Source organism: Oculina patagonica, chromosome 2, assembly GCF_052425735.1.
Source record: "Oculina patagonica isolate OP01 chromosome 2, crgOcupat, whole genome shotgun sequence".
Lineage (NCBI taxonomy): Eukaryota > Metazoa > Cnidaria > Anthozoa > Scleractinia > Oculinidae > Oculina > Oculina patagonica.
In genome coordinates this window covers 11369617-11397394 of record NC_135759.1, presented here as the reverse complement: position 1 = coordinate 11397394, position 27778 = coordinate 11369617, and the positions used below count along the sequence as shown (strand labels likewise).

Here is a 27778-nt window from a genome sequence, read left to right as displayed (position 1 = left end):
TACAGCTGTAGCGTACATTTTATATTTCATCGCTTTGCTTAGAATACACGATAAGTTACAGTTCAAATTCACAGTTGTTATTATTATTATTTGTAAAACACGCGATCTGATGGACGAAATCACGCAATCTATTTAGTTAAAAGAGGAATCCAGAGGCCCGTTTATCGAAAGCCCGGAAACTTTTCGGGCCCACAAAGCCATCTTTAGTTATCTGCATCTTTAAAACAGACTAGTGTATAGTCCTGAAAAATTGTATGATGAGAACCAGTGTTAATATATAAAAAATATGTGAATAATACAGCTCTACATGTATGGTTGAGATTGAAAACTTTTCGGGTCCTTCGAGAAACGAGCCCCAGGGTTTTTATCTGGACCCGTTGAATCGTCACTACAGATCGCCCACGTGCAAGGTTATTTCTATAAGCCTTTTTCTGGCCTTCACTGTGCTTGAAAAGATCTTCTTGACCAAGCTTGTTCAGTCCAGGTGTAGAAATAGTAGTGGACCATATGGTCTTGAAACAGCTTTAAGCTCCTACAGCTTTTTACAATTATCCAATTTATTATTAGCTCGTTGCAGTTGCATGGCAAAAATAAAGGAAGTACTTCCTCTATTTTTTAACAATTATTCACCGAAGAGGAGGTGAATAGTGGTGGATATTTACCGAGGTGCGAAGCGGCGCGGTTAATATCCATCACTATAATTGTTTTAGTATATACCTCACATTTGAATAACTAGTAGACTAAAACAGCACTCACGGTAAACAAAGTGACACTCAAAGGCAGTTTTTCCTCTGTAGCTGCTCGGAGGTGAATAGTACTTTGCTAATCACCTCTGAGTTAACCAATCAGTGCGTGGGTAAAGCACTTTTCGCCTGGATGGTGTACACTACTGTGTAATAATATTGTAGACAAAGCTGTATAGCAATCCTGTATTTGTTACTCTATTGAGAAAACGTACAATGCTAACATCGTTGTCATCGTCATAGCCATCGCCATCGCCATTGTCATCATTATTAATTATTAACATAATTTACCATTCCGGAAAAAAATTATGATTCAGTTTCACGACCAAATTACCCTGTTTCGATCGTTTCAAGGACGATGTATTAAACAATTTATTTATTTAGACCAGAGTGAACAGGTCTTTTGTAGGGCCCTATTACAGCCATTGTTACTGTTAAAATGACATGGGTGTCATAAATGGAAAGAGTGTGATGAAATAACTCATGTCTCCAATTTGAGACCACCGATTTTTAAGTGTGAGATTTTCTGGTGTTTGTTAAAAGAGTTCTGGAGTGGCAAGGTTTTGTTTTAACACGCTCCTTTGCGCTGAATCCGCCTCGTACCACCACTGCTTTATGATTGAGAAGGTCACGTGACAAGGTCTTGCGAATGGCTTTTTACAGCCGAGGGATTTTGCCCACTTTCACAGGTAGCAATGCCATCACGTTAAAGTTGGTTTGTTTATGGTCGAAACATGTTGTATTCGTCAGTTACCTTCGAAAATAGTTGCTCAGGAAAACGATTGGAAACGGGTTATCCTTGGTACCGAGTATAATACTCAGGTATATGTCATTTCTACCCGGCGCAAAAATATATTATTTTCTCACGCTATCTATAAGGCAGATAAGACTCGTAGTAATTCTCCAATAGGTCTACTATCTTACGAAATCTTCTCCCGCCAGAGCTGAGAGCATATCCTTGTTTCTGAAAACAAAACAAGTAGTTCAGAAGATCAGATCAAACTAGTGTGGACGGAGATAAAACAAATAAACAACTGCAGGAACCGTGGAACAAATTAAATAAAGAAATAGGAAAAAACAAGTGAGCAGCAATCCAAGTAACACAAACAAACATCCGTAGCGCTTTTACCTCTTCATAAAATATCTGGTGGTGTATTACTCCATCTTCGGTACACACAGACAAGGCCTGCATGGTAGTAAGAAAAAAAATATAAGAAGTATTGCATAGCGATAATGGAGTAACTACAGAATACTCGGTCACTTCAAAGATGTTCCCTTCTTCTTCCAAAAAAATCAAATAAAAAAAATCAAATTTTATTTACATACACGTGACACTTAAGAGTACATACAGTTCTCGTTAGAATGTCTAGGTGTGTAAATGTAAATAATCTATAAAAAATACATTTAAAAATCTCTGAAACGTTAAAAATTATCATCGATATTTACAATTAATATTTACAAGTAATAATTTAAAATATATAATGATTTAAATGTCGCAAATTGCAGGTACTAAAGATACTAATCTTAAAGCCATATAGGCTTAAGAGATCGCTTGAAAGATACAATGTCATGCGATTCTCTTACTATCAGGGGCAACGCATTCCACAGATTGCAGGCCATAAATGCGAAAGATCTATGCATCCATTCCATATTGAAGAAAGGGAGTTCCAGCCTTGTGCTAAGCCCACGAAAATTATTCGGAACATTCTTAAAATTAAAACCTTGGATTCAAAACACCTTGGATACAGCTTCTAGTTTTGCTTTATAATAATAAGGTAATTCTTACCAGTCCTGACTGGGCCTTCTGACTGTTACGCAAAATGTAAACTCCGTACTTATTCTGCAGCGCCCTACATAAACAAACAAACAAACAAACAGGCGAAGTTAGCACCTTGATTGAATTATTTGGCTTCACATCAGTTAACATATATAGAACAAAGAAAAAAATGAAGTGGGAGAAAAAGCTGAGCAAATAATCCTCTTTCAGACCAAAATATACGACCCTCCCTTAACCTTTTTCAGTTTAGACCTGACATGAAAATAACATAATAGCACAACTCAAGAAAAGCGCGCGCTCTGATTGATTATTTTAGCATCTACTATTTGCCCATGGGTGTACACTGACGTATGCCTTCAACCTGAGCGCGCGCGCTCTACTTCGAGAGTTTTTTTTACATATTTTCTCGATTTTTCTGTTAATTTGAAAAGTTAAACATAAGAAATCCATCCCTCCACGATGCTGAAAGAGGTTTAGGCATAAAGCTTGTCTGAAATAATTCAAAAGTTTTTTGTTTTAGGTTTTCGTCAGCGCTTACACGAGCACTTCACACATTAGTTTAAATGAGCGTCCGCACTTTTACCTTTTAAAAATTTTAATAAATCGCCTAAACGTTGTGCTATAAAACAAATGGTAAACGCAATAGCGTACACTATTGAGTTATGGATGTACTTGGGAGGTTGTAAGCACTCAAGATATAGAGTCGCACTTGGCCTCTTCCTTCGTGCTTAGCAAACTCCCATAACTCAATAGTGTAAGCTATGGCGTTTACCATTTGTTAAACAGTCATAAAATAAGCTTATTCAAAAACAGTATCCTTAACTGCTGACAAGATTGCACAAACCATCCCTATTTCAGAACGAAATCTCTACTTCATTTCAAAACAGAACGGCCGCGGCTAGATATCTTAACCCTTTGACCCAAGCACATGCCTATACGATTTATGTAAGAGAGCACTCCCAGGTAATATGAGAACTACTAACTGATCTTCAAAAACTCATTAATAATTCATAAGCCCATTAACCTATCAACTGGTCAATAATACGTCACGTGGATCGACTTTATACTGATAAAACCTCTTCCTTATTAGTATGCGGTGTTTTATCAGATATAAAGTCACTGCACGTGATTTATGAATATTAATTAACAATACATCAACTAAAACAACAAATGGTGGTGAATATTTAATGTTCTTTACACACGCAGTACATTTACTTTTGTACAAAATTAATAGTACAGTTGTTAAATACAGATCCAGAAAAATTCTGTACCTTTCACCATTCTCTTTGCACACTTCTTCGGCAAATTTAATCTGCCAAAAGTTCAATGACTCAGCCGTCGTACTGGTTATGTCGGTGTCCAAGCATTGCACTTTAGAGTTGTCAGTTCTGAAGGCGCAAGGCTCGATTGCTGGACTTCGGTTTTTCCTACCATTCTGCCATTCTCGAAAAATTTTCAAGGACCACTTTGTCGCTGCCTGTGTTGACTTTGGGGTAGCACTTTCTAATAATTTCCTCTCTTCCTCGGCATTTTTAGGCTTCCGAAAAGCCCTGGAAGTGGACGCCATGTCCTCTTCGTTCAGTTCAAAACACGTGTGAGATTTGATTTTCTTGCATACTTATTTTCTACGTAATATTTTTTTCGTATGCTAATTTCCAACGCCACAGAGGCATCGATGATATGAACTCTATTGGGACACGCTTATTTAGGAATGTCTTTGAAGCCGTTCAATAAACTCGCAGATCGTGCTTCATCAAGTCTAAAACACTCGGCTGCGCCTCGTGTTTTAAACTTGATAAAGCGCTCCTGCTTGTTTATTAAACATTACATAATCATTCTTTTTTGAAAGGAAGAGAAATGCTAATATACATACGATTCAGCTTCCGTTCTATCCATGTCGTGTCTGAAAGTCGAGGAAACCACCTGCGAGATTACGAAGTAGTATGGTAATACTTCACAAATATTCCCTTATTTTAAGAAAATCAGACTTCAATTATTTGAAGTCCTTGTTATTTTCATAACAAATTTCGCATAACTTTCTTCAGTTTAACTATCTTTAAATATTATTTGAGGTGGTTTTCAAACACAATAATTTGTTGCTCCCTTAAACGGTTAACCAGTCATCATTGTTGGGACGATCTTTTACTGAGTGGGAATGGAATCTCATGAAAATTGTTTGAACTCGGGAGTATCAGAATTTCGGATAGTGTGAACGTGGGGTGAGAGTGTTTGGTACAAAAACTTAGAACAAACACCTCTTAACAGTATCCAACAACTATTGGCACTTTACAAACGGCTTATTCACGACGCAAACAAAACTGACAAACGGACCGCAATCAGAACGACCAAATTTGGCTAACAACAGACGGGTGGAAGCTGACTAAATTCTGTTGACATACTTCACGTGATTCTTATAGGCAATAACACCACAGCTGAACTGACCAATCAGCTTAACGGACCAGACATATCACACCATCGACCTACAACAACTTTTCACTTGACTTGAAAGATGATTTCTGATTAGGTTGTCGAAACGTCAGTCACCAACAACAGCTCTTTTTAGAAGTACTCTCACCCGGACGATCAAACTGTGCGATCCAATAGGGTCTCTAGCTTTACGCTATAAACGGAACTATAAAGAAACCTGCAGCACTGCATGCAAGTGTCCTGCGTTTGTTGGAAAATTAATGATTCTTGTTCCCACGCTCGCATAACATACTGTATTTCCCTAGATAAGAATGTGGTAACTGAACAAAGGTGTGGCTTTCATCCGGGTGCAGATGTTGGCAAATCTGATGGTATATTTTATTCCAAACCAAAACCATTGGGTTATGATAATGATAATGTATTTATATAGCGCGTTATTAGACTGCCAGTGTTCGTATTTTCTCCGCCTGCTCTCAACAGAATAGCCTGGTGATAGTACAATCAATGCCTTTTTTGCCGTTGTTTAACTGGAGCCCTGGTACATAGACTCAGGGGCAAATACATAGTTTGAAATACTTCATCTCTATAGTCCTTTTCTTTACACTGTGAAATAAGCAATGAGTGCCATCAAGCTACAATTACAGCCGATATCTTTCAACTTGCTACTCTGGAGAAGCAAGCCGTCAAGATATCCCATAAGGACACCATCGCCAGGTAATAAGAGCAGCACAAAGAAGTAGAAACACAAAGAGACGGCCATTATACCTTCTAAAATAAAAACGACTCAATTTTGAAGTGGTGCTTTATCATGCGTTCTTGAAGGGCGAAAGGTGATCTTTTTCTTTTTTGAGTTGTAAGTTTTTGTGTAAGATTTCGTAAATGGCAGTACATCACAAATCTTCCTTACCGAAGGGGTAGCCATTTCTCTATGTTTTTCTTTAAAACTAAGTCCGTCCGGGGCACCTCTATACGAACAAACAAAACAACATTGTACATAATGAAGATGAAGTATTCAACATGACACGAGCATGGGACAAAGAAAAAAAATCTGAATCCCCGACGGGAATCGAACCCATGGCCTCTCAGATACCGGTTGGGCGATCGAACCAACTGAGCTACGAGAGAGTCGTTGTGAGCTGGGCCATTTACTAGGTTGATATGTGACACGCGTCCTGCATACTGCTAGGATCAGCAATGTCGAAATCATCAAGTTTGTAGTAAATAATAAAGATGGTATATTTTTTAGCTCCGTAATAAATAATGAAGATAAAGTATTTAACATGACACGAGCATGGGACAAAGAAAAAATCTGAGTCCCCGACGGGAATCGAACCCATGGCCTCCCAGATACCGGTTGGGCGATCTAACCAACTGTGCTACGAGAGACTCGTTGTGAGCTGACCCTTTTCCTAGGTTGATATGTTTTTATACTTCTTATAGTTTAAGGAAGTTGTTAATAACATTTTGATTCTACCACATAGATAGTAGCAATAATACAAAATAGAAAACAAAAGTCTTGCTTACCTCCCACGAGGTTTCCGAGGAGTAGAAACACCAGCTGGCGAAGTGGGTCTTGACGAAGTCGGAAGGTCTAAAAAAAATTTAAAAAGTTTGATATCCCGACTATCATATCGTGTTTTTAGTGACTGTTCGATTTATTGTTTTTAATATCAGTTTCTCGTTTACTTGCCAAAGACAGGTATTAGCAGGAAAGCGAAAGTGTTGGTACAAAAAAATCTAGAAAGCGGATAAGCTGTTTGGTTTCTGTAGTAATGCCGTGACAAAGCATATCTCCCCTTTTGATACAGCAATGAAAATAATGATGTTGTCTAAAACCGTGACCTGGTACCGTATTACCTCCTTCTTCAACAAAAGATAAATGCCCGCCTGCAAGTTGCTTCATTACATCATCAAATCCAGGCATTTTTAAACATGTTTCCGAGGAGCTTCTTGGAAGTCTACTCGGTGATGGTGTCGCTATGGGACGTCCATGGGGTGCCTTTGGAACTGGGCAAGGCAATGTTGCTGACTCTTTCGGTTTAGGTTCGTACTGTCGCCCTGGAACTAACGCACGTCGAAGTGACAGTGCTGGCTGTGTTGTTTTATGTTCGTTAAGTGGCCTTGAAGCTGAGGAATGTGGGCGAAGCTGTACTGGCGGCACTTTAGGTCTAGGGTGTATTGGTGGCTTTATGATTTTGGGTTCGTTGTGTGACTCTGAAACTGAGGGACCTGGTCTAGATTTTGGTGCTCGAACTAACGGAAGTGTTGGCGATGTTGGCACTGTTGTTGACGTCGTGGAAGAGTAAGGCGGCGGATTAACATTAACATAAATTGGTTCAGGCTCTGGACGGGGAGCAGGGGGGCGTTGACAGGGATTTCTTTCGGGGGCCCGCGGAGCTGCAAGATCATCGTATTCTTGAGACTCTTGAGTTCTATCTACCCTGTTGATAAATGTGACACACATTTGGTAAATTCGTCATGAGTGTAAATTCGGCATGAGTGCATGAGTTCGCTTAATCTTGTTGATAAGTAAGACGTTTTTGATTAAGCACAGCCTTAGTGATTTTGAAAATAATTGTACTTCCATCTGCAGACACATCTTAATAACTTTTTAAACACGGGATTCGTTTGAAAGCAATGGCTTTTCGTCTTATTTCTTCGTAGTAATGAGAGCGCTAAGTTCAATCAGTTTAGTTAACCCAGTTATGGATTTAGGTGTTATTCTTTACAGCAGTAAATTTATCAAGTAAAGGAGTTTGACTGTAGAGACAAGGTATCGGGATAGGTTGCACTGACTTTGTTGTCTTCTTAGTTTTCAATAAACAAATTAAACGCTTTTTCGGCTCTACGGATGACTACTATACCATTTAATAATTTAAATCATATAGTAAATAATAAAGATGGTAGATTTTAAGCTCGGTGATAAATAAATAAAGATGGTAGATTTTAAGCTCGGTGATAAATAGTTAAGAAATTATTCTACATGACACGAGCGTGGGACAAAGAAAAAAAAACTGAGTCCCCGACGGGAATCGAACCCATGGCCTCCCAGATACCGGTTGGGCGCTCTAACCAACTGAGCTACGTGAGACAGCGTGAGACTCGCTGTGAGCTAGGCCATTTACTAGGTTGATATGTGACACGCGTCCTGCATACTGCTAGGATCAGCAATGTCGAAATCATCAAATTTGTAGTAAATAATAAAGATGGTAGATTTTAAGAAGAAATTTCTACTCAGACCGAGCGGGCAGTGGTACAAAATGTAAAATCAAAATTCTTGATGTGTTGCCCAAAGAAAGCCTATGGTAGGCCTAGAAACGTGGTGGGATTTTTTCTTCAAATATTTCTTGATCCGGTCAAAAACTTACAAAACGGTTATGACACCCCGTGTCTTCTAAAACACACAGAATAAACATGACTCATACCGTGTCGTAAACTTCGCAAGTTGGGTCATTCGCATTAAACGAAACCCCGTTTTGAGCCTAGAAATGTACTATTGAAGTGTTTATAAGTCATTTGAGTCCAAACTTTCTTTTCTAATTTAATTTTCAAGGTCACGACGAGCCGCTGAAAATCACTAAAATTCGGTTGCTCGAAATTCTTAATTTGGCGCTCTTTTTCGAGAGACAATTTCCCTACCCGGTAAAACTCCAAATTACTTGAAACTCAGATATTTTGAAAGGGGAAATGCCGTTCTAAAACCTGGTGTAAAAATTTATTTCGGGCTCTCTATAAGCGCTGAGTGTAAACGCTCTCAAAATACTTATAATTACAAAATTACTTGTCACTGAAATGTAAACAATAGCCAGTACATTCTTCCGACCAGACAGTCCAAAACGTCTTCTTTTTAGTCTTCCCTCTTGTTTCTAATGCTTTTTAGATGTAATCTTCATCAGAAGCTCCCTGTTAAGATCATCTTGAACACTATATCTTCCAAATAACGAATATAAGGCGAATTTCGAATTCTATCGCGATCTTCATCGAATATTCCCAAGCGTGCCGTCGACAACTTCAGCACATCTCCGTGTTGACATTCAACTTTAAAACTGCTCTCAGGTCTGCCATCACATTCCCATCTCCTGTTAAACAGCTGTCGAATAAATATACCCTTCTTGTGTCAACCCTTTGATTTCTCGACCGAAATGCTGGCCCGTTGTCAGTTGTTGTTCATGGTCGGCCGTTAAACATCAACCAGACAACTGTTGTGCTCCGTTCATTACATGTTGACAAAGTTGCTTGTCACGCAATCCCTTCCGCAATAGTCATGAAAAAAATTAATCGAATATACGGTTTGTTTTCAAGCCCATTCTAAAGGTAATTGATTTTGAAACATAATTTTAAGTGAAAGTGCCTTTTCTGTTTTCATTCCTTCTGGTAACATCTTATTTGCCGGTACTTCAACATACCCGGGAACATAGAGAGAAAGGTCCATGAGTAGTCAGGGTGGACCAGTAAGTAGTTTTATCGAAGCAATACTTTTACCAAAACCTTTCAAGCGCCGAACGTTTAAATTTCAAATGCATCAAGTTCCGCTATTAAAGTGAATTTGAAATCCAAATTTTCTCCTCGGGAAGCATGCCCCCATACCTCCACGGAACCCCCCCCCCCCCCCCCTAAGTTTACTCACTTCAGGGTTCGAATTTCAGCCCACCACTCAAATTCTTCCTGCGCGGTCCCTGATATGAGATTTCTATGCGAGAAAGTACGAAGGAAGGAAGTTGTAAATCTTTCTCCGGCCGTGAACGTGAAGACTGCATTAGACGATCGCGTGCGTCATTATAAATACATTGCTCCCGGCCGAAAATATGTGAATTTAAAACTTTAAACTTTCTTGATATAAGCTGCATGCTAAATACTGGTTTAAAGGAAGTAAAACGTACAAGATTGTGGGTGATAAGAATTCAAAACACTGGCAATAATACGCGACTTTTCTCACAGACAAGCGGAAGGCCAGTTTTTGCTTTGTTTGTCTTCATAAAACAAATAGCACAGATGCCAAAGATAATATAATTTTTTTTATTTTTACTTTAAAACTTAAGGTTTATAAGTCCAGTTTACTTTGATAGGATCCCTGAAGTCTTAAAGTGCATTATCTCTCTTTCTGAAGAGATCATCAATATGCTGCAATTTTTGCCGCGAATTGTTTGTTTACTGAGGTACATAAGTTTTTCTCTGAAGTCGAGTCTCGTGTTTCATAGCCGGCGTTTTTACCCGATATAAAATCTATTTCCACGCACGCAATAAAAGTTACTGATGTTATCTAACCATATGATGAGCCTGGACTTTTTTTGAAGTTTTTTTTTTTCGCACAAAAACGAGCTGCATACATCTCTGTGAATGATGTTACAGGAGACTATGAGAAAAGTGAAATGAACCAACACACTTTTCTCAGAGTTATGATTCGTTCCTGTTGTTGTTGTTTTTTTATGTAAGCCCTTTTTCCCCTTTATTTTAACCCTGTAAATCAGTTAATTTTCGTTTTTACAGTGCATAAAACAAATATCGAGTATTTTCAATATTTCTAATCAACGGGTACTACGTTTTGTTGTCCAATTAAAGGAACACACAAAACCGGTCAACAAAACTTCAAACTAAAAGGCTCGGAAACAGTAAGCGCGCGTTCAAAATGTACTAATTGCAACAGTGGCAAACTTGTTGAAACTTTAACACGCAGAAACGTTTAAGAGCATTTTAAGTATCAGCGAGCGAAATAAAAAAACAAAGTTGCTTGTCGGCCTTAAAAAATGCACAAAGGCTATTTCGTTAAGTAACAAAATATTTACAGAGCCGTAATCTAATTAGCCTGCATTTAGTGGCTTCAGTTGAACATTTCCCACGGTTTGATAATCGATAAATCTGCAGTAGTTGTTAATGGAGGTCATTTGCTCCTTTCAGAAACTAGTTGGAGGTGCTTGCGCCTCCGACAAACGATACGAACGAGAAGTCGTTGTTCCGGTATTGTCATGTGAACGAGATATTTCGGGGCACACTCGCAGTGTTGAGATCAGGGATGTGTACTCTGAAGTTGACCTTATTTTAGCACGTGCATCCATATTCTCGCTTCCGTGCGACATTTCATCGTGGACTATTTGTCCAGCTCATCGCTCTTCTTTGGGAATTGGCTGGCGTAGAGGGGCTAATCGATGCCGAGTACCACCAGGCCTTTCTGAGCATGCCTTAAAAGGGAAAACGAGAAAAGCAGACCGTGGAATAGGCAAGGCTGAGTCCAAAGCTATATTACAGCATACCGGTGTATTTGTTCCAGTGGGCTCTGGTAAGTAACCTCTTACAGTGTTTCCTCTGTTTGTTTCAACTAGTTTTAAATTTTGGCACCTCGTTGTTACTTATTTTCGCGGGACTAAATTTTCGCGATTTCCGCGATTTTCAAAAATACGCGAAATTAAAGGCCCGCGAAAATTTAAAATTAATACTTTTTAGCATAACAAATCGCCCAAATTGTTTTTATCGATATGTGACTTATGAGACTGATTTAGTTGACAGTTATCTGGTGTATCTGATTGATCTTTGTATAGGTATATGCTGTGACTGCAGGCCCGTTATTGACGTCACTGAGACGACACCAGTAGAAGTTTCAGGTACTCCGAGCGTGGCGGTAATCAAATTCCCCCTGATATTGGTTTAACATGGGTTTATATCCCTTTAACGTTCAAGGGGGTTTACTTCCCAGTCCTGTCTCAGCTTAATCTGCTGAAAGTTTAGCCTGATCTTCAGAAACTTGCCACATGATTCTTGCTTTAGAATTTCGAATAGTATTTGATAGCACCATCTTTCATTCAGTTTCCATAGATAATTTTTATAATTGCGTGCGATTGCGTTCTTTTTACATGAATATAACTCGTACGGATCTTCAACTCTCCCAAGGAATTATTAACCAAAGTATAAGTTCAATAGCTGTGTGTTTTATTTTTGTTTAAGGTGCATGTGTCTGAAGGCTCTACAGTGGCAGATCACTGTCGAATATTTGCTCTAAGCGATCCAAAGGAGCCGGCCTTCCAAGCCCAGTGCGACCACGACCACCAGGACTCTTGTGATCGCTGCGACCAACTTACATCAGCTCTTTTCGAGATAGAGGCAGCGCTTACCGCCCAGGCAGACAACTTGCCATCCAACGTAAATGAAGAGCTTGCATTCATCATTAAGCGAGCAAAAACAAATATCCTTGCATGGAAGGCTCACATACTGCGTTCAATTCACCAAGACGCTGCGAGGATTGATGCCCTTGGTTCGCTTGACGAGACGTCAGCATTCATTGTCCAGGACTGGGCCATGAAATATTTGCCAAGGAAATACCGCGAAAGCCAAAGTGATTGATTTGGCAAACGCGATATTTCTTGGCATATCAGTGTGGCCTTCAGAAAGATTAGCGACCAGATTGAGATGCTGTCTTTCGTTCACGTCTTTCAGCCTTGTGACCAGGATAACTGTGCTGTCCTCGCAGTAATGGAAGATGTCATCAGGCAGCTGAAAACTACCATGCCAGGCCTGGAGACAGTCAGCTACCGCCAAGATAATGCTGGCTGTTACCACTGTGGACCCGTCATCCTCTGCACAAGCACAGTGGGGGCGGAGCTTGGTGTAAAGATCAAACGGCTTGATTACTCCGATCCCCAGGGTGGTAAAGGATCATTTGACCGCAAGACGGCCACTATCAAATTACATATGCATATTCATCTAAATGAAGGACACGATATCGAAACCCCAGCACAGATGTGTGATGCGATCCAATCGTCCGGTGGGGTACCATCAGTGAGTGTCACCCTCTGTGACTCTGTCACTAACCCCCCAATGGGTACATACAAGATTGATGGTGTGAGCCTCCTTTCGAATATTATAGAGTATTCCAGTGAGGGGATTCGTGTGTGGAGAGCATATGGCGTGGGTCCAGGAAGACTGATATTGCAGAACTCCGAGGCCCCGTTATCCGACGGCCTACCATCCATAGTAGTTAACCAGGCGCACCCCAGCGTATTCTCTTCCACCGCAAAAAGGGAGACAACTACTGGAAATCGAAGTAGCATCCACGCTACTGGCGACAAGGCAGAAACTGACAAAGAGCATTCGACACCAGGCGGAACTCTGTTTACATGTCCAGAGGAGGGATGTACACAGACATTCTTGAGACACTCCACCATGATGCAACACTTGGACTGCGGCACACACAAGCGCGTTCTTGAGAACGAATCGCTCTTTGACAAAGCTGCCCGGGAGTATGCGCAACAACTGGGGGGACAAGCCTTACTGGTGCCAGTAGTCACTACGGTCACAACACGAGCAGATCAGGCAAACAGGCAAGCAATGGGTTGGGCACTCAAGTCAAGTGCGTCACGAAGGACACGGTTCACCCCAGAGTAGAAGTCATATCTAACAACAAAGTTTAAACTTGGAGAGCAGACCGGAAATAAGGCAAACCCTGCAGCTGTTCCACGATCAATGATGTTTGCTAAGGATGAGAACGGAAAAAGATTGTTTTCCAGGGATGACTTCCTGACCGCAAAACAAATCGCAGGCTTCTTCTCACGCCTTGCCTCAAAGAAAGCCTTAGCAGATGATGAGGATCAAGTTGATATCGAGATTGCTGCACATGAGGCCTGTCTAGAAGAGAATGTAAATCAGGCTGTGAGTGAGACTGCCCTAAAACACCCAGTTGTTTACGATGCTTATAATCTGTGTGATATGGCATCTCAAAAGAAGCTAAGTAGCTTTTCTATTGCAGTGTTGAAAGATATTTGCACTTCGTTTGACATCGACACCTCAGATGTGTTAATCAATTGCAAAAAGCCATACATCGACAAGTTAAACTCTCTTTGCTAGGAATGCGCGTGTCAACAGTGAGGAGTAACTGTAACTTGAACAACATTTTCTATGAATAGTATTTGGAACAGCAAGGAGTTGTGCTGACATAAGAAAAAATAGGGCCCCAATGGGTCCATGTGTTTTGCTGCTAGAGCAAAGTCTTAGGGAACATGTTGATGAAAGACAAGTGAGTCGAGATTGAAATCCAACGTCTTTTATTGTCTGTCACTTGTGTGCAGGTTAATAATTGCACTATATTGTAGTCACTTTGTGTTAATTCAATCCTGATAATTTTACTGATCAAAATTCAGAAATTATAAATAATCGCACGCGCACCGGCGTACAACAACAGAAAGACGGCGTTGAACGTAACGCAAAGTTCATTTTGAAAGCGAAAGTTTACAAATAATTATTATCATTCGTCAGTCATCCCTTCACGCATGAACACTCGTCGAATTTCAGTGTCTTCACAACAAGATCGGAAGATCGATAAGGACCAATTGTTGATTCTGCGAAAGTTCGTTTTCTTAAAGTTTTAGAAATTTGTGAAGTTGGAGGATTCACTGAGGACTGCGTAGCCGAAGATGCAGTGGCTCGCTGGACATCAAATTCTATTTTTCACGGCGTTTAATTAATCTTCACAAAATAAACATGTGGCGCCAGCGTGGCAGTCAAAAATTCATTTTTCAAAAAACTTTCCCTTTCCAGCTATTTTAGCGGGGCTTATACTATAGTACCTACCTGTCAGTCGTAGAAAAGCTGAAATTTAAGGATGAACTGTTTATTAAATGAAGACCGTATTATTTTTTAATAACTAGTAAACAAACTGGTCGCCACGCATTTAAACACGAACTGACGAATGTTGCATCTGATGCAGTGAATCTGGTGAATGAGAACTTCCTTTAATATTTCTTTGTTTTCGACGGTGTGAACCACTGAATAAGTTTCTTTCCCATTGTGATGTTACTAGTATTAATTCGTTTCTAGCTGTCTTTTATATAGCTCGAATACAGCTACAATTAGCGGTGCAGCCTACCACCAGCTGTCTTTGCGTGACAAGTTACACGTTCATACATTTTATTTTAAAATATGAAGTTCAGAGTTAATACAGTACTAGTATGCTGTAGACAGTGTAGACAAGGTGAGGGTAAGTTTATTTTCAAAGCGAAAGTTTACAAACTGTGCACTAACCGGTCCTTTGGAGAAAATATTTATGACCTTCGGCGAGGTTCCAAGTCTTCGCTCTTTTCGTAAATGATGAAAACTGCAGAATAATTTTCTCATAAAACTGGAGTGGTCGCGCCACAGTTTGTTTTCTTTCCCAATGCGATATACTTTTAAATCGGTTTTCTGTTTTCCAACGTGTCCAACGTGGTTTGCGTTCGAATACTTTGGCCCGTAACTTCGAATGCGATCAGCGCTACGGTTCATTGGTTTCGATTTTGTTTGTTCATGGATTTGATTGACATCGGTAGTTCAGATTTCTCCTCTGTTACGGCACTTACACCTTACGTACCTTACGGCACAAACTTCAGCTCTCAATGTGTTTTGCTTGCAGCCATTGCGGCTGCAGCAAAACACAAAAATTAGACCAAGTATAAGTAGCACTAGTACGCGTTTAATAACGAGTTTCGATTAAAAAGGTGGTGTCTTCCGTTTGGTTTGCTTAAAAACTGCTCAATTCAGGCCTGAAAATTTTATTTGTTGCAAAGAGGCAGCATAATACTCAGTAATTGATGTTCGGTTAACATCCCCTGGACGTGTGCCGCCCTTTGAGATTTTTTTCGTAAATTTGAAAAGAGGAATTTCTTCATGATACTGGAACTTTCTGTTCATTTACCCATTGCAAAAATTTTCGGATATATCTGTCACCTATGTGTGTCAAGGACTTTTGATCTTGCCATGGAAACGTCATAATTATAGCCAAAATATTCATTTTCGTCATTTTTATTTATTTTTCCAGCTTTTGAGCATAATAACTTGATTAGCTAACCAAACTATGTCAATTTTAGCAGGCTGAGGTAAATATAACAACACTTTCAACGCCCTAAAACAATTAGAGTCGTCTAAAACACCTGGCATGGACGGGCTTACGAAGGAATTTTATCTCGCGTTTTGGGATGTGTTAAATGCCGAACTAATTAAATGCCTCAACAGCGCCTTTGACGATGGAACATTGAGCACCTCCCAACAACAGGTAGTGATTACACTGTTAGAGAAACCAGGCAAAGACAAAAGACTTTTATCTTCTTGGCGCCCAATTAGTCTTATTAATGTAGATACCAAAATTTGCAGCAAGGTGCTAAGTAACCGAATGAGCAAAGTCTTAACAAAACTTGTCGACGCCGACCAGGCGGCGTTTATCAAAGGTAGAAATATCGAGGACTCTATTCGTCTCATCGACGACATTATGGATTTCACAATGAAAAACGATGAATCGGTTATACTTTTCGCAGCCGACTTCGAGAAAGCTTTCGATAGTATTGAACATAATTTTATTCTTGCGTCTCTGACGCATTTCGGTTTCGGCGATGACTTCATAAAATGGATCAGTGCATTACTCCGCGGAAACCGCGCGTGTGTACTGAACAATGGCTTCGCGACAAATCTTTTCAACATTGCAAGAGGAACCAAACAAGGGGACCCAATCTCTCCCTACCTTTTTATTCTTGTGATAGAAGTCCTAGCGTCATTAATTCGCCAGAATAGGCAGATTGAAGGAATTTGGATCGGCGAGAAACAAAATAAGCTCGAGCTATTCGCCGACGATAGCACATTTTTTCTGAAAGACATAGTTTCCCTTAATGTGGTTCTAAAATCAATCCAGGAATTTTATTCATTCTCCTCTCTTAAGATAAACACCACTAAATCCGAAGCTGGCTGGATAGGCAGCAGTAAACTAGATGTGCAGCCTACCGACGATGATGGCATAAAATGGATCGATCTTTACGAGAGAGGCATAAAAATTCTGGGTATTACCTTTTCGTATAACGACACCTTTTTTCGAGAGCAAAATCTAGATCGAATTTTCGAAAGCTTTAAAACAGTTCTAAACATCTGGAAAATGCGTAGTCTGACGCTCTTTGGTAAATCGACAATAATTAAATCGCTTGCTCTGCCTAAATTGTTGTATGTATGTTCCAAGATTTTTGTACCAGACTACTTCATAAGCAAAGTCAAAAACGTAATAACAGACTTTATTTGGAACGGTTAAAAGCCAAAAATCAAATACGACACCTTAATAGGTAATTACGATAACGGAGGAATTAGTTTACCCGACTTTGAGTCACAAATCAAAGCAAACAGAGTCAAATGGGCTCTTAACCTCCTAGACGAAAACTATGTTAAAGCCTGGAAGAGTTTCCCTATGCAGCATTTAGCGTCTATAGGAGGAACGAAGGCGATAGGAACAAACTTCGATAAGGAAAGGATTCCGAAAGGTCTGTCGTATTTCTACAAGAGTGTTTTAGTCAGCTGGGCTGAATACTATGACGAAGAAGTCGTTACCCCGGAACACATCGCAAATCAAGTACTCTGGAATAATAAATATATCAAAGTAAACAAAAAATCGGTCTTTTTTCCCCCAACTGGCTTCAAGAGGTATCTTCAGGGTTAAAGACTTATATAACGAAAGGAACGAAATTAACTGGGAAACTGCTTATGCGATGGGCGTTGAGCCCCGTCACTTCATATTCTGGGCCAGTATCACTAGCGCAATTCCCCAAGGCTGGAAAACGCTAATGAAGGACGCCGACGCTTTTGAGGATCACGATTCCTCAAACCCCGGTAGAAATGACACTGCTTCCAAAATAACATCAAAAGACGTATACCTCTCGTTTGTTCAATCAAAATTTAAAAAACCTACTGCCCAATCTCATTTCCTGAAACGGGTCGATGGCCAAATTGACTGGGAATCCGTCTATCGTAGAATATATAACATGTCTATTGATCCTTACACAAGATGTTTTCAATATAAAATCCTTAACAATTGCCTTTATTTAAACAGGGACCTATTCCGCTTCAAGATCATCGAATCTCCTATTTGTTCCTTCTGTTCTATTTATTCAGAAACAATCGATCACCTTTTTGTCCATTGTGAGCACTCTAAATCCCTGTATAGGGACATAAGAATCTGGACTAAATCTGCCGGAATTGTTTTGCCAGAATTGAATATCTCAAATATTATATTAGGTATAGACTCTGAAAAGAACAGCGCTATAATTAACAATTATTCTTTGAAATCGAGGTGAATAGTGGTAGAATATTCACCGAGCCGCGGAGCGGCGAGGTGAATATTCTGCCGCTATTCACCGAGATTTCAAAGAATAATTGTTTTAGTATATACACACGAAGTGATCTCAACAACAAGCGATCTCAAAGTTTTCAGAAGGAAACCATTTAAAGTCGATTTAATTGACCTCTCAATTCATGCGTGGAAAACGTACATATAAGCGGCACTAACCGACATGCGCGAAACAGTTTACAGAATCTTCAAACATGGCAAATCTAGTTAATCTTCGATAAAATCCTCGTCACAATCTAGCAAAATGGTCCTTTAACACCACTCAAACCTGCAATCTGATCAAAAACCTGCTTGCAAAACATTTTGACCGTTGAATCAAAGCTTTTGAAGTTCACTTGAATTGAAAATTGAAGGAGCAGTTGGCAAAGGATCCACCTGAAAGTTTGGATTATAAGCTTACTGAATGTCTGCAGAACTGTTGTGAAAACTGGATGTTTTCTTGCACAAAGAATCCTGAATATTTGTGGAGGATCTTGGTTGAATAACACTTGATGTTGCTGCCGATAAATCTGCGGTATTCATTTCTGCCGATGCCGGGGTAAGAGCGACTTGACGGTAAGCAATTGTTTATCGTTTTAGTACTCGAGTTGTGTGGACATTGTGCTGCAAATTGCGAAATATGTAGTCTTCTCTTACTTTGAAAACCATCAGGCCATATTTCTTAGCCTTTTTTTGTCTTTTCTGGTTCAGCATCTTCTTGCATTCTTAGTATTTGCGATTCAGAAACGCCGGCAAAACGCGAGTTTACGCCGGCCATTTTGTTTCAGTTTGGATCAAGCATTATTCACTCCGTAGGGAGTGAATAATGCTCATTAGCCCGAGATAGCGAACCAATCAGATTGCTTGAAACACCAAGATCACTGAGTGTGTATATACTAATAAACCTTATTCTTACAGTGTTCAAACTTTTAATATATAAGTCTAGATCTGGCCAAATGCCAAGTGTACAACGTTTCATAAATGAACTCAACTTTTATGAAAAAATAGAAAGAAATATTGCCAGGAAACGAGATAAGCTTGCGTGTCATTTTAAGAAATGGTCTAATCTAGTATCTATTTTGTGAGATATTTAAACCCCTTATCTTTCCTTTATAAAAGCTTCCTGTATAAGTAGCGTAGAGACCACTCTTTGTTGTTTGTTTTGTATGGCACAAACTTGTAATGTAGTTTATGTAGATTAGGTTAATTTGATTTTAGTTATCGTAATTGTAATCGAATGTAATATTATGTAATTCAGTTGAATGTGATTTATTCATTTATTTATCTATTTATTTATTTTTGTATTGTATAACTGATTTTTTTTATGTTGTTTGTAATTTATAATTGTGCAATCAATAAAAAAAAAAAATAAAAAATAAAAAAAAAAAAAAAAACACTTTCGGTAGTCCAGTCCCTGAACTCTCTCTTCCGCGCACCCCCTCTCCTCACCCCCTCCCCCCCCCCCCCCCGTATCACGGTTCGGGTGGAAATTTGCTTCAACGTTCGAGGGATAACAATTATGCAGAATGTAAACTTTTTAACTTCACGTGCCTGTATAGTAAGGTGTAATTAATTATCAAGTGATGTAATAAACTAGCAAGTTTTATCTGTTTAATGAGAGCTATATCAATAAACTTTCTCTGTTTGACCACACATTAAGATGGATCGACGTATCCTGTGACATAACAGACATAATACTCGAAAATACACTGAGATTGTGATATATGTATGTAATATGTTATTCAGGTACGTTAAACAAAATCTTTCTGGGGTGTTGAACAGACGAATACCGAAGAATATTAATTAATATATTTTTTTTCCATTTATGGAAATCAAGCAACGAAAACCTGACGAGTGACCATAACAAAGCCGTTGCGTGACATGCAAATTCAGTTAAGATCGGAGGTCAACGGTTTCTGAATGGACCATGTTGAACAGCAATCGAGTATTTTAGTTCAGAAAGAAAAGCGTTGACACAAGAAGGTTTTATTATGGACTGCCGTTTAACAGGTGATGTGGATGAGACGGCAGATCTGAGAATTCCGAGAGAATCGTACAAAGCTGTAAAGTTGAATGTCAACACGGAGATGTAATTTCGCTGTCTCCACGCTTTCGCACAGGAGTCTAAATATGCCTTTTACTCGATACTTTGGATAATATCGCATTGAAGATGAGTCAAACAGGAACATTTTGCGGTGTTTTACATCCAAAAATCCGAGAAATACAAGCCGGAACATTGGATTCAAGACGTTTTTGATTTGCTGGTCGAAAGCATGTTGCTGTTAATTACAGTAAAGTGACAGGTAATGTTGTGTTTATCCGTATTTTGAGAGCTTTCGGACGCAGCGCTTATAATCAAAGATCTCTTCGAGATATCGACTTTTTTTGCACGGAGTTAGTATGAGTAGAAGGTTTATGCTGGGCATTGTTGTTCGAACATATCATAGAAGAATTCAAACGTCTTTCAGTTCAAGCATTTTTTTTATTTTCGCGGAGAAAATGCTGTATTTGTCAGTCGCGACGGCTGGGTGCTTTGCGACTCATATACTTTGGCTTGGTTAAAAAGGCGGAGGGAAGGCTCATTTTTCCGTTGAGCGAGAAAAATAACGCCTGATCGCAGGTTAGGTTACGCACGACAGAGTTACCTTTTGTCTCGTCACGCAATCTTAACCCCACATTGAGAAGTAAATTTTCGTCTGAATATAACCAAAAGCCGCTTCTCCTCGCGTTATTCTTTACCTTACGGCTACACATGCCATTTCTAACGACTACATTTCCAGTAAAACCGTTGCTGTTTATTTTTCTAATGGCGATGCATTAACTTCTGAACAGAAGAAACGTTTAGCGTTTACTGCTTCCACTGGAAGTAATTTCACAACAGGCTACAAAAACACTTGTAAATATCACTTAACACATTTAATGATGTTGCAATTAGCGAAGCGCACTAATGACGTCACAGAATTTGACCCCCGGTGTGAGTCAGACAAAATTCGGACAAACAAACCGCTCTCTGTAAGAACAATGTATGGTTGGCGGGCACTTCGGAGGCATATTTAGCGATTGTTTCACAAAACCCAGGCACAAAACCATGGCCAGATTGGCTCGGAATTCGAGAGAAAGCCTTACCTGTGCAACGTAGAAAGCTTAAACCGTGGTTTGAAACAAAAGGTTTGTCAAACAGAGCGATTATTCAATAAATGTGTATTGTAAAATGTTTTACTCTCAGTTATTCAATGGATTATAAAGGCCCGATTTGCTGCCGGGATTTGCTGAAAGAAAACATTTATTTTTATGAGAAATGCAAAACGTTTACACTGTTCTTAGTGGCACATTTTGCAACACAACAGAGCTAACCTCAGATTTATGCCACCACAAAATGACACAAAGAAGCGCTCGTCCGATCGGTCTCCTTGCCTGACCCGAATATTTAAAGAGGTCAATTTCGTTACACAATTGTCGCGTATTTAATATAGACTGATCGAGCTCGGCAGCTGTAGCTGCAGTCTGTAATAGTAATGGGGATAAATTTAAATTATTAAAATCAAACCCTGCCGTCAATTCCATTAGAAAGGCGTTTGAATAGCATAATATTTTCGCCCACTATCTATCATGTGTCAAAATGAGATCGGATGGCCGGCGATCAGTGCCGTCAAATTCGGGAAGAATTCTGAATTTCTTGCAACCGACGATCTTTCCGGGGCCTAAATGAAGCGAACATACAAGTGCTATCCTTCGCAATTATATAATTCGATAGTAATTCGCTATCCGCCGCTTAAATTTCTCGGCAGCCTGAATAATTTTGCAGCCGGGGAATCAAGGTGTCATTGCCTGATCTTCGACTAATAAATTCAATTTTGGATACCTTCAATCTGTTTTTCACTTACTAAAGAAAAAATGTTTGGAATCTATCATTTTTCGAGCCTTTCGAGAATCTCGGCCTCAAATTGTGCCTTTCTCGCCCTTTTTTGTCAAGAATGCGTCCCCTCCATACAAATCCTTTGCCGAAACTAAAATTGTTGTCCGACTCACGCGGGGGGTATCATGCGGCGAAATCTATTTTTAGTAATAGTGCGCTTCGCTAGATGATGTTGCAATTCTAAATTGTGCAACTCAGCAGAAATAATCAATTGTCACGAAGTGAGTTCCCTTTGGTTAACTATTAGCATCGTTTTAGTGTGTGAAAGAATTGTACGAGTACAAATTTGCGTTGTTAATCGTTTTAGGTTAAATTAATATTAGCGCCTAAAGACTTGTACCATGACAAATTGCGTTCTTAATCGTTTTAAACTTCGCTGCCTTCGAGCGCTGAACCCCTTACATTCTTAATTGGTTATGTGACGTAAGATTTTTGATTGTTATATAACGTTTGTAAATTTGACAAGTCACGTTTTTTCTACAAGAACGGAAGTGCTGAAGCTGAAGAACGGAAGTGCTGAAGCACAACTATAGAGTGACACTTTATTCTCTTGAGAAATTAAAACAGTCCCTTGAGAGTTAACAAGAATGCGATCCCTTCCGGTTCAGATTTTACCCAATGTAAACGCTATTCTCCTACTTTTTGCTTGTAAACAAGCAAAAAAAGTCGCAAAAAGCCCTAAACAAATTTTTACATCAGGTTTTAGAACAGCATTTCCCCTTTTAAAATATCTGAGTTTCAAGTAATTTGCAGTTTTACCGGGTAGGGAAATTGTCTCTCGAAAAAGAGCGCCAAATTAAGAATTTCGAGCAACCGAATTTTAGTAATTTTCAGCGGCACGCCGTGACCTTGAAAATTAACTTAAAAAAGAAAACTTGGACTCAAATGACTTATAAACGCTTCAAAAGTACATTTCTAGGCTCAAAAACGGGGTTTTATTTAATGCGAATGATCCAGAGCGAAGTTTACGAGACGGTATGAGTCATGTTTACATTTTGTGTTTTTGAAGACTCGTGGGGTCCATACGGTTTTGTAATTTTTTGACCGGCTTAAAGAATATTTGAAGAAAAAAATCCCACCACGATTCTAGGCCTACCATAGGCTTTCTTTGGGCGAAATAGTATGAATTGTGATTTTTAATTTTTGTGCCACTAATTCTCATTTTGGCGCGGTCTGAGTAGAAATTCCTTCTTAAGCTCGGTGATAAATAGTGAAGAAATTATTCTACATGACACGAGCGTGGGACAAAGAAAAAAAAAATCTGAGTCCCCGACGGAAATCGAACCCATAAAGCTGTTTGACTTACTGTGCTAAAACAGGCCAATAGATGTCCTTTTCTTCTGTTATGACCTCTTCCCATTTCTATTGACAGAACAGAAAAATAAGTTCAATGATCGTTTCTCTAAAGCAAAATTCTTATCCCTTTCTTCAGAATGACTTCAAGTTCAGGAGCCATCATTGGGATGGAAATCATGAGTCCAAAGCGGGTTTGGTAATGTTTGTACCTCCTGTCAGAACAAAAACTAAATTGATTTTTCATTAAACTAAGTTTGTAAATTCGTAAGTCCTCTTCCCTATTGTTTTTTTATATATTAATCACCTGCTTTTTTATACTTTTTATAACATTAATTGTATGGGGAGCTAACTTGAAAACCTACCGGTTCATTTAGCTCCCCAGCTTCCATACTTAATTAACTACAAATTCCTGTAATACCTTATTTCTATTTTATTAAGAATATGAACAAAACTGTAAACTTTAATATGAGCTAAATAAATCATTATTATTATTATTATTATTATCACTATTATTATTATTATTATTATTATTATTATTATTATTATTATTATTATTATTATTATTATTATTATTGCTGCCATATTTAGAAAGTGCGACAGGGATAACACTGCTCGAGCCAAACGTGGAAGTAGAGCATACTGGAAACTGTTACAATATAACAGTGCCAATATTGCTAAGCCCAGTACAGCACAGACTTACCTTTAGATCAAGCGCCGAATCTACAGCAAAGTAGAGAGTTTTCCCTCCATAAGACTCGTGTATCAGTTTAAATGCCCACCTATATTTGTTGACTTCCTGGGCATCACAGACTCTGCAGACACGACAGGAAAAATAATAGCTAAAACTCGGAGGAAATATAGACCATAACTTTTAGATGGGCCTGCCTTGGCCGCTCGGGATTGGCCTGATTCTCCCGCAAATTAACGATTTTCTCAGACACTTAAATAAAGTTTATAATTATTGTGATGAATGAAAGAACGTTTACAATTACCTGTATTCTTTGAGTAGAATTTTCTCGCAAAAGTTATTATCTTCAGAATCTTCATATAAGTAAAGGTAACCCGTATATAGGATCATAAAACGCCGGGACCCTACCAAAGAAAAGAAGAATTAATGTATATTTGCAATCCTGTTTGTTTGATTGTACGCGTGTGAGTTGAAGATTCACACATAGAGAATTAATGCTACTACTATTTACTATGATATCAAACATCTCGTCCACAGATTCAAACTCTAACTCAGACTTTAGAATGAAAAACTGTCTGAGAAAACTGAAAAATATACTTGTTCAAAAATATGAAAATTATTTTGTAACCACTGCTATGGGAATATACTTACAGCCTCTCAAGATTTTGTTCAATCCTGTTGTTTTCCTGACCCAGCCGTGACAGCTATAGGCATGTTTAAGCAAATCCTGAGCAGAAATGTTTGCAAACGACTCAACAGCTTCAGCCATTTAACAACTTGATTGGGTCTTCTGCCTAATAATTAAATCATGTTCTTGTCACTATTGCTGACCCTTTTCACGTGTGCGTGTGCCGTTAGATAACACGAGATATCGATCTACTTGATGTGAAAATGCGTAAAATGCATGTTAATTCATTAACTCCTATTGACTAACTAATACCCTGAAAATCCAACGCCGATCTTGTATACGACGTATTCAAAACTATGCTTAGAATAAATCCTGATCACAAAAGATTCCGCACTGTCCATCGCGTAGGAAAGTCCAACACATAACAGCACTGCTCCTTCTCGCCCGCGTTTCATTATTGTAACCATCCTCGTCAGAGAAAACAGAGACACGGTGTTGGCCATTAAAAGACGACTAAAAAGTTCCTGAAAATGCAAAAACGCCCACATTTTTCAAGATTATGCAAAAGCAATCCAAGATGGAATGAAAGGTTTAAGCCAATGTATTCTGTATTTATAAACCGATCCCTTTCAGTAACAACAATGAAATATTGTATTTCAAAAGCTTAGAGCTAGGATCGTCAGATCTACAATAACTTAAACAAGTAAACTGTTATCTGCATTCTGCAACGTAAAGAAAAGGCCGCTTGATGTATCGGAACACAGAACACTCTTTTGAAGAAAATTTCCGATGTGATATTGTTACACTGTGGAAAGGTGCAGAGAACCCGGGAGATAATCACAACAGACACAGCAAAATGAAATGCACTGTCCAACAAGACATGGAACTTACGGTAGAAGTTGTTTCCGGGTACTCCAACTGTACTGTAGGACCAAATATAAATACGATAACTGAAAATCAAAATTTTGAGAAAGAAACTTCGAGTAAGACATAGCACTCCAGGTGAGCGCCCTATGTATGTGAAACATTTCCGGGTTTTCCAGTGGTGGTGTAGGTCGTTTTGCATATGCTTCATTAACTGAGTTGTAAGATATAAATATACTAGTGGTAACCACAGGTTAAAAAGTGCGGGCCTTGACGCACATAGACAAGGTGCTGGTAGGCAGTGCCGATAAATTAATGACTGAAATGATAAAATGGACAAAAGACAATTATTCTGAGTAACGCGTCAAGCAAGGATTTTTGCGGTGCAGTGTGATTTTTCTCAGTCGGTAAACTCGCTATGTTGTAAGTGTTATTACGAATTTCTCGACAATAACCGTTGTTGGAATCATTCGCTTTCCCGTAATTTATCTGTGTCGATAAATAAATGATAAAATGGACAAAAGACAATTATTCCGAGTAACGGGAATGCATGTTTATAATTTTGCTTATTGCCGCGAACCGATCAAAGTTATCTTTTGATTGTCGATTTGGGAATTGTAATCGAGCACACGGTGTGAACTGATCGGGATGTGAATTTTTCTCAGTCGGTAAACTCGCAATGTTGTCAGTGTTATAACGAGTTTCTCGACAATAAGCAACACATAGCGCCTTCCATGTGACAGAAGGTTTAGATCTTATGTGACAAGCTGTTGAGAGATAAAACTTATTTTTCGCATTCGTTCTTGGAGAACAGATTTTTCTCTTCCGGTGTTACGACAAACTGTCGTGATTGACACATTTTCGCATTCCGATCGTGCTTAGTGGAAGAACAAAAATTTTCAACTTCCGCTTCTCTATTCGGTTTATAAACGTGGCGCGCACGCGTAAAACGCAATCCGCTGGTCACTGTCAAGATTAGGGTTGCGGGCCTCTCTTGGGCCCGCAATTACGTCTTCCTTTTTCGACAATTTCTTAAGTTGTATTTGACAACCAGCGAATAGCCTGTGTAGCAACCAACGAAATTTTCTAAACAGAGAAACCATTTAAAAACGAAGCGAAAGTGAAACCGAAAATATTTGTCCTCATTTAACCTTACACTTATTATTAATTCAAAATAAACAAAATTGTGCAATCTTAGCATGTTCACGTCAGACTAACTAATTTCACCTTATGTCTGTGAGCTTTATTCGGCATTTCTTTACTTCTACACAAGTTATTACTATCAAAACTTGGGAACTGTACTAATTTCAAACTGTCATTCGGTTGTTCTCTATCAAAGGCGAACGAACCGAACGTAAAGATAAAAAATTTGTTGGCGTCCGATCTATTCAAAATGGCGCCGGCTTATTTGCAACCAGGAAGTTGCACTGCTGGTTAACCGTTTAAGTGGGCAACACATATCGTTTACTGTCGACGACCAAGGGTATTATATAGAACTCTTGGATATACGTTTTGGTCGGCTATACACAGAAGGTAAAACCAGGATATACAGTGAAATGAAGAAATAAATATTACAATGAATATTACGAGTCTGTAAACTGCAGTCTGGAGTACTAAATAGTCTGATCGTGAAGAAAGTTAAGGCGATGTTTAGCTATGATTGGCCATGTTTCACACCAGTGAAATAAAACAAATATAAAAAGATAAAATCGATAACCGGCATTTGGAAAGGACAATCAGTACAGTCTTGAACATTCCAGCCTGTTAACAATTTGTAACGTACAACAAGTCAACAAGTCCTACAGTTATAATGTCCTTACCGGTTTGGTCATAAGTACCGCTTGCAACCGCGACGCGTAATCAGTTCGGCTTTGAATATTGGCTACAGCGACGTCCACTGGCGGTCGGAGTAAATCATTATCAAATAACAAACACTGTAAACGCATAAAAACCTCTTTCTATTTTTAAATTGGTGGTAATTTGGTTTGATTACAGCATAAATTTTTTAGGTCACTGAACGTAGCCGTCAAAATTGATTGATCTAAAGTTAGCAGTGCAAAACCCCCTCAGTGAACTACAATTGTATCGAAACTGAAATGGCAGCGGGGCACATAAAAATTACTGAAGACAGGAAACAGTAAAGGAATTCAAAGGTTTGCATCATTATGCATAAATCTTTTTGGTTTCGATGCCGTGACAAAGGCTAAAGCAGTTCGTGCTGTTGCCATTCTGCCTTGTTGGATAAACATTCAATAAACCTGACCACCCATTGAGTGATTATCTGAGACATGCATTTTGCTGAGTCATTCAGTCAGTGGTAGCATACCCAAGTAATTACACGTG

The 27778-nt window shown here is 39.0% G+C and overlaps 1 protein-coding gene across 3 annotated transcripts; it reads right to left on the bottom strand.

Moving 5' to 3' along the window:
• On the bottom strand, positions 1-27572 carry LOC144639205 (uncharacterized). Of its 3 annotated transcripts, XM_078498487.1 has the most exons (13): positions 27256-27572; positions 25463-25521; positions 24595-24737; positions 24248-24347; positions 23956-24067; positions 23266-23321; positions 6805-7388; positions 6472-6538; positions 5855-5912; positions 4394-4443; positions 2530-2593; positions 1873-1929; positions 1-1707 (listed from the first exon to the last, which is right to left on the bottom strand). In XM_078498487.1, exons 3-13 carry the CDS (start codon positions 24710-24712, stop codon positions 1612-1614), a joined length of 1362 nt encoding a protein of 453 aa, XP_078354613.1. In that variant the 5' UTR covers positions 24713-24737; positions 25463-25521; positions 27256-27572; the 3' UTR covers positions 1-1611. The 3 variants fall into 3 exon arrangements, with proteins under 3 accessions (XP_078354613.1, XP_078354611.1, XP_078354618.1); XM_078498485.1 differs by lacking the exon at positions 25463-25521 and having other exon boundaries at positions 27256-27570; XM_078498492.1 differs by lacking the exon at positions 25463-25521 and having other exon boundaries at positions 6835-7388; positions 27256-27569.
• Positions 27573-27778: the final 206 nt, after the last annotated feature.

Coding starts and splice junctions, on each gene's coding strand:
- LOC144639205 (XM_078498487.1), bottom strand. CDS start 24,712: ATGGCTGAAGCTGTTGAGTCGTTTGCAAACATTTCTGCTCAGGATTTG. Junction 5,913..6,471: donor CCTCGGAAACCTCGTGGGAG/GTAAGCAAGACT, acceptor TTGTTCGTATAG/AGGTGCCCCGGACGGACTTA. Junction 2,594..4,393: donor GATAGAACGGAAGCTGAATC/GTATGTATATTA, acceptor TTGTTTATGTAG/GGCGCTGCAGAATAAGTACG.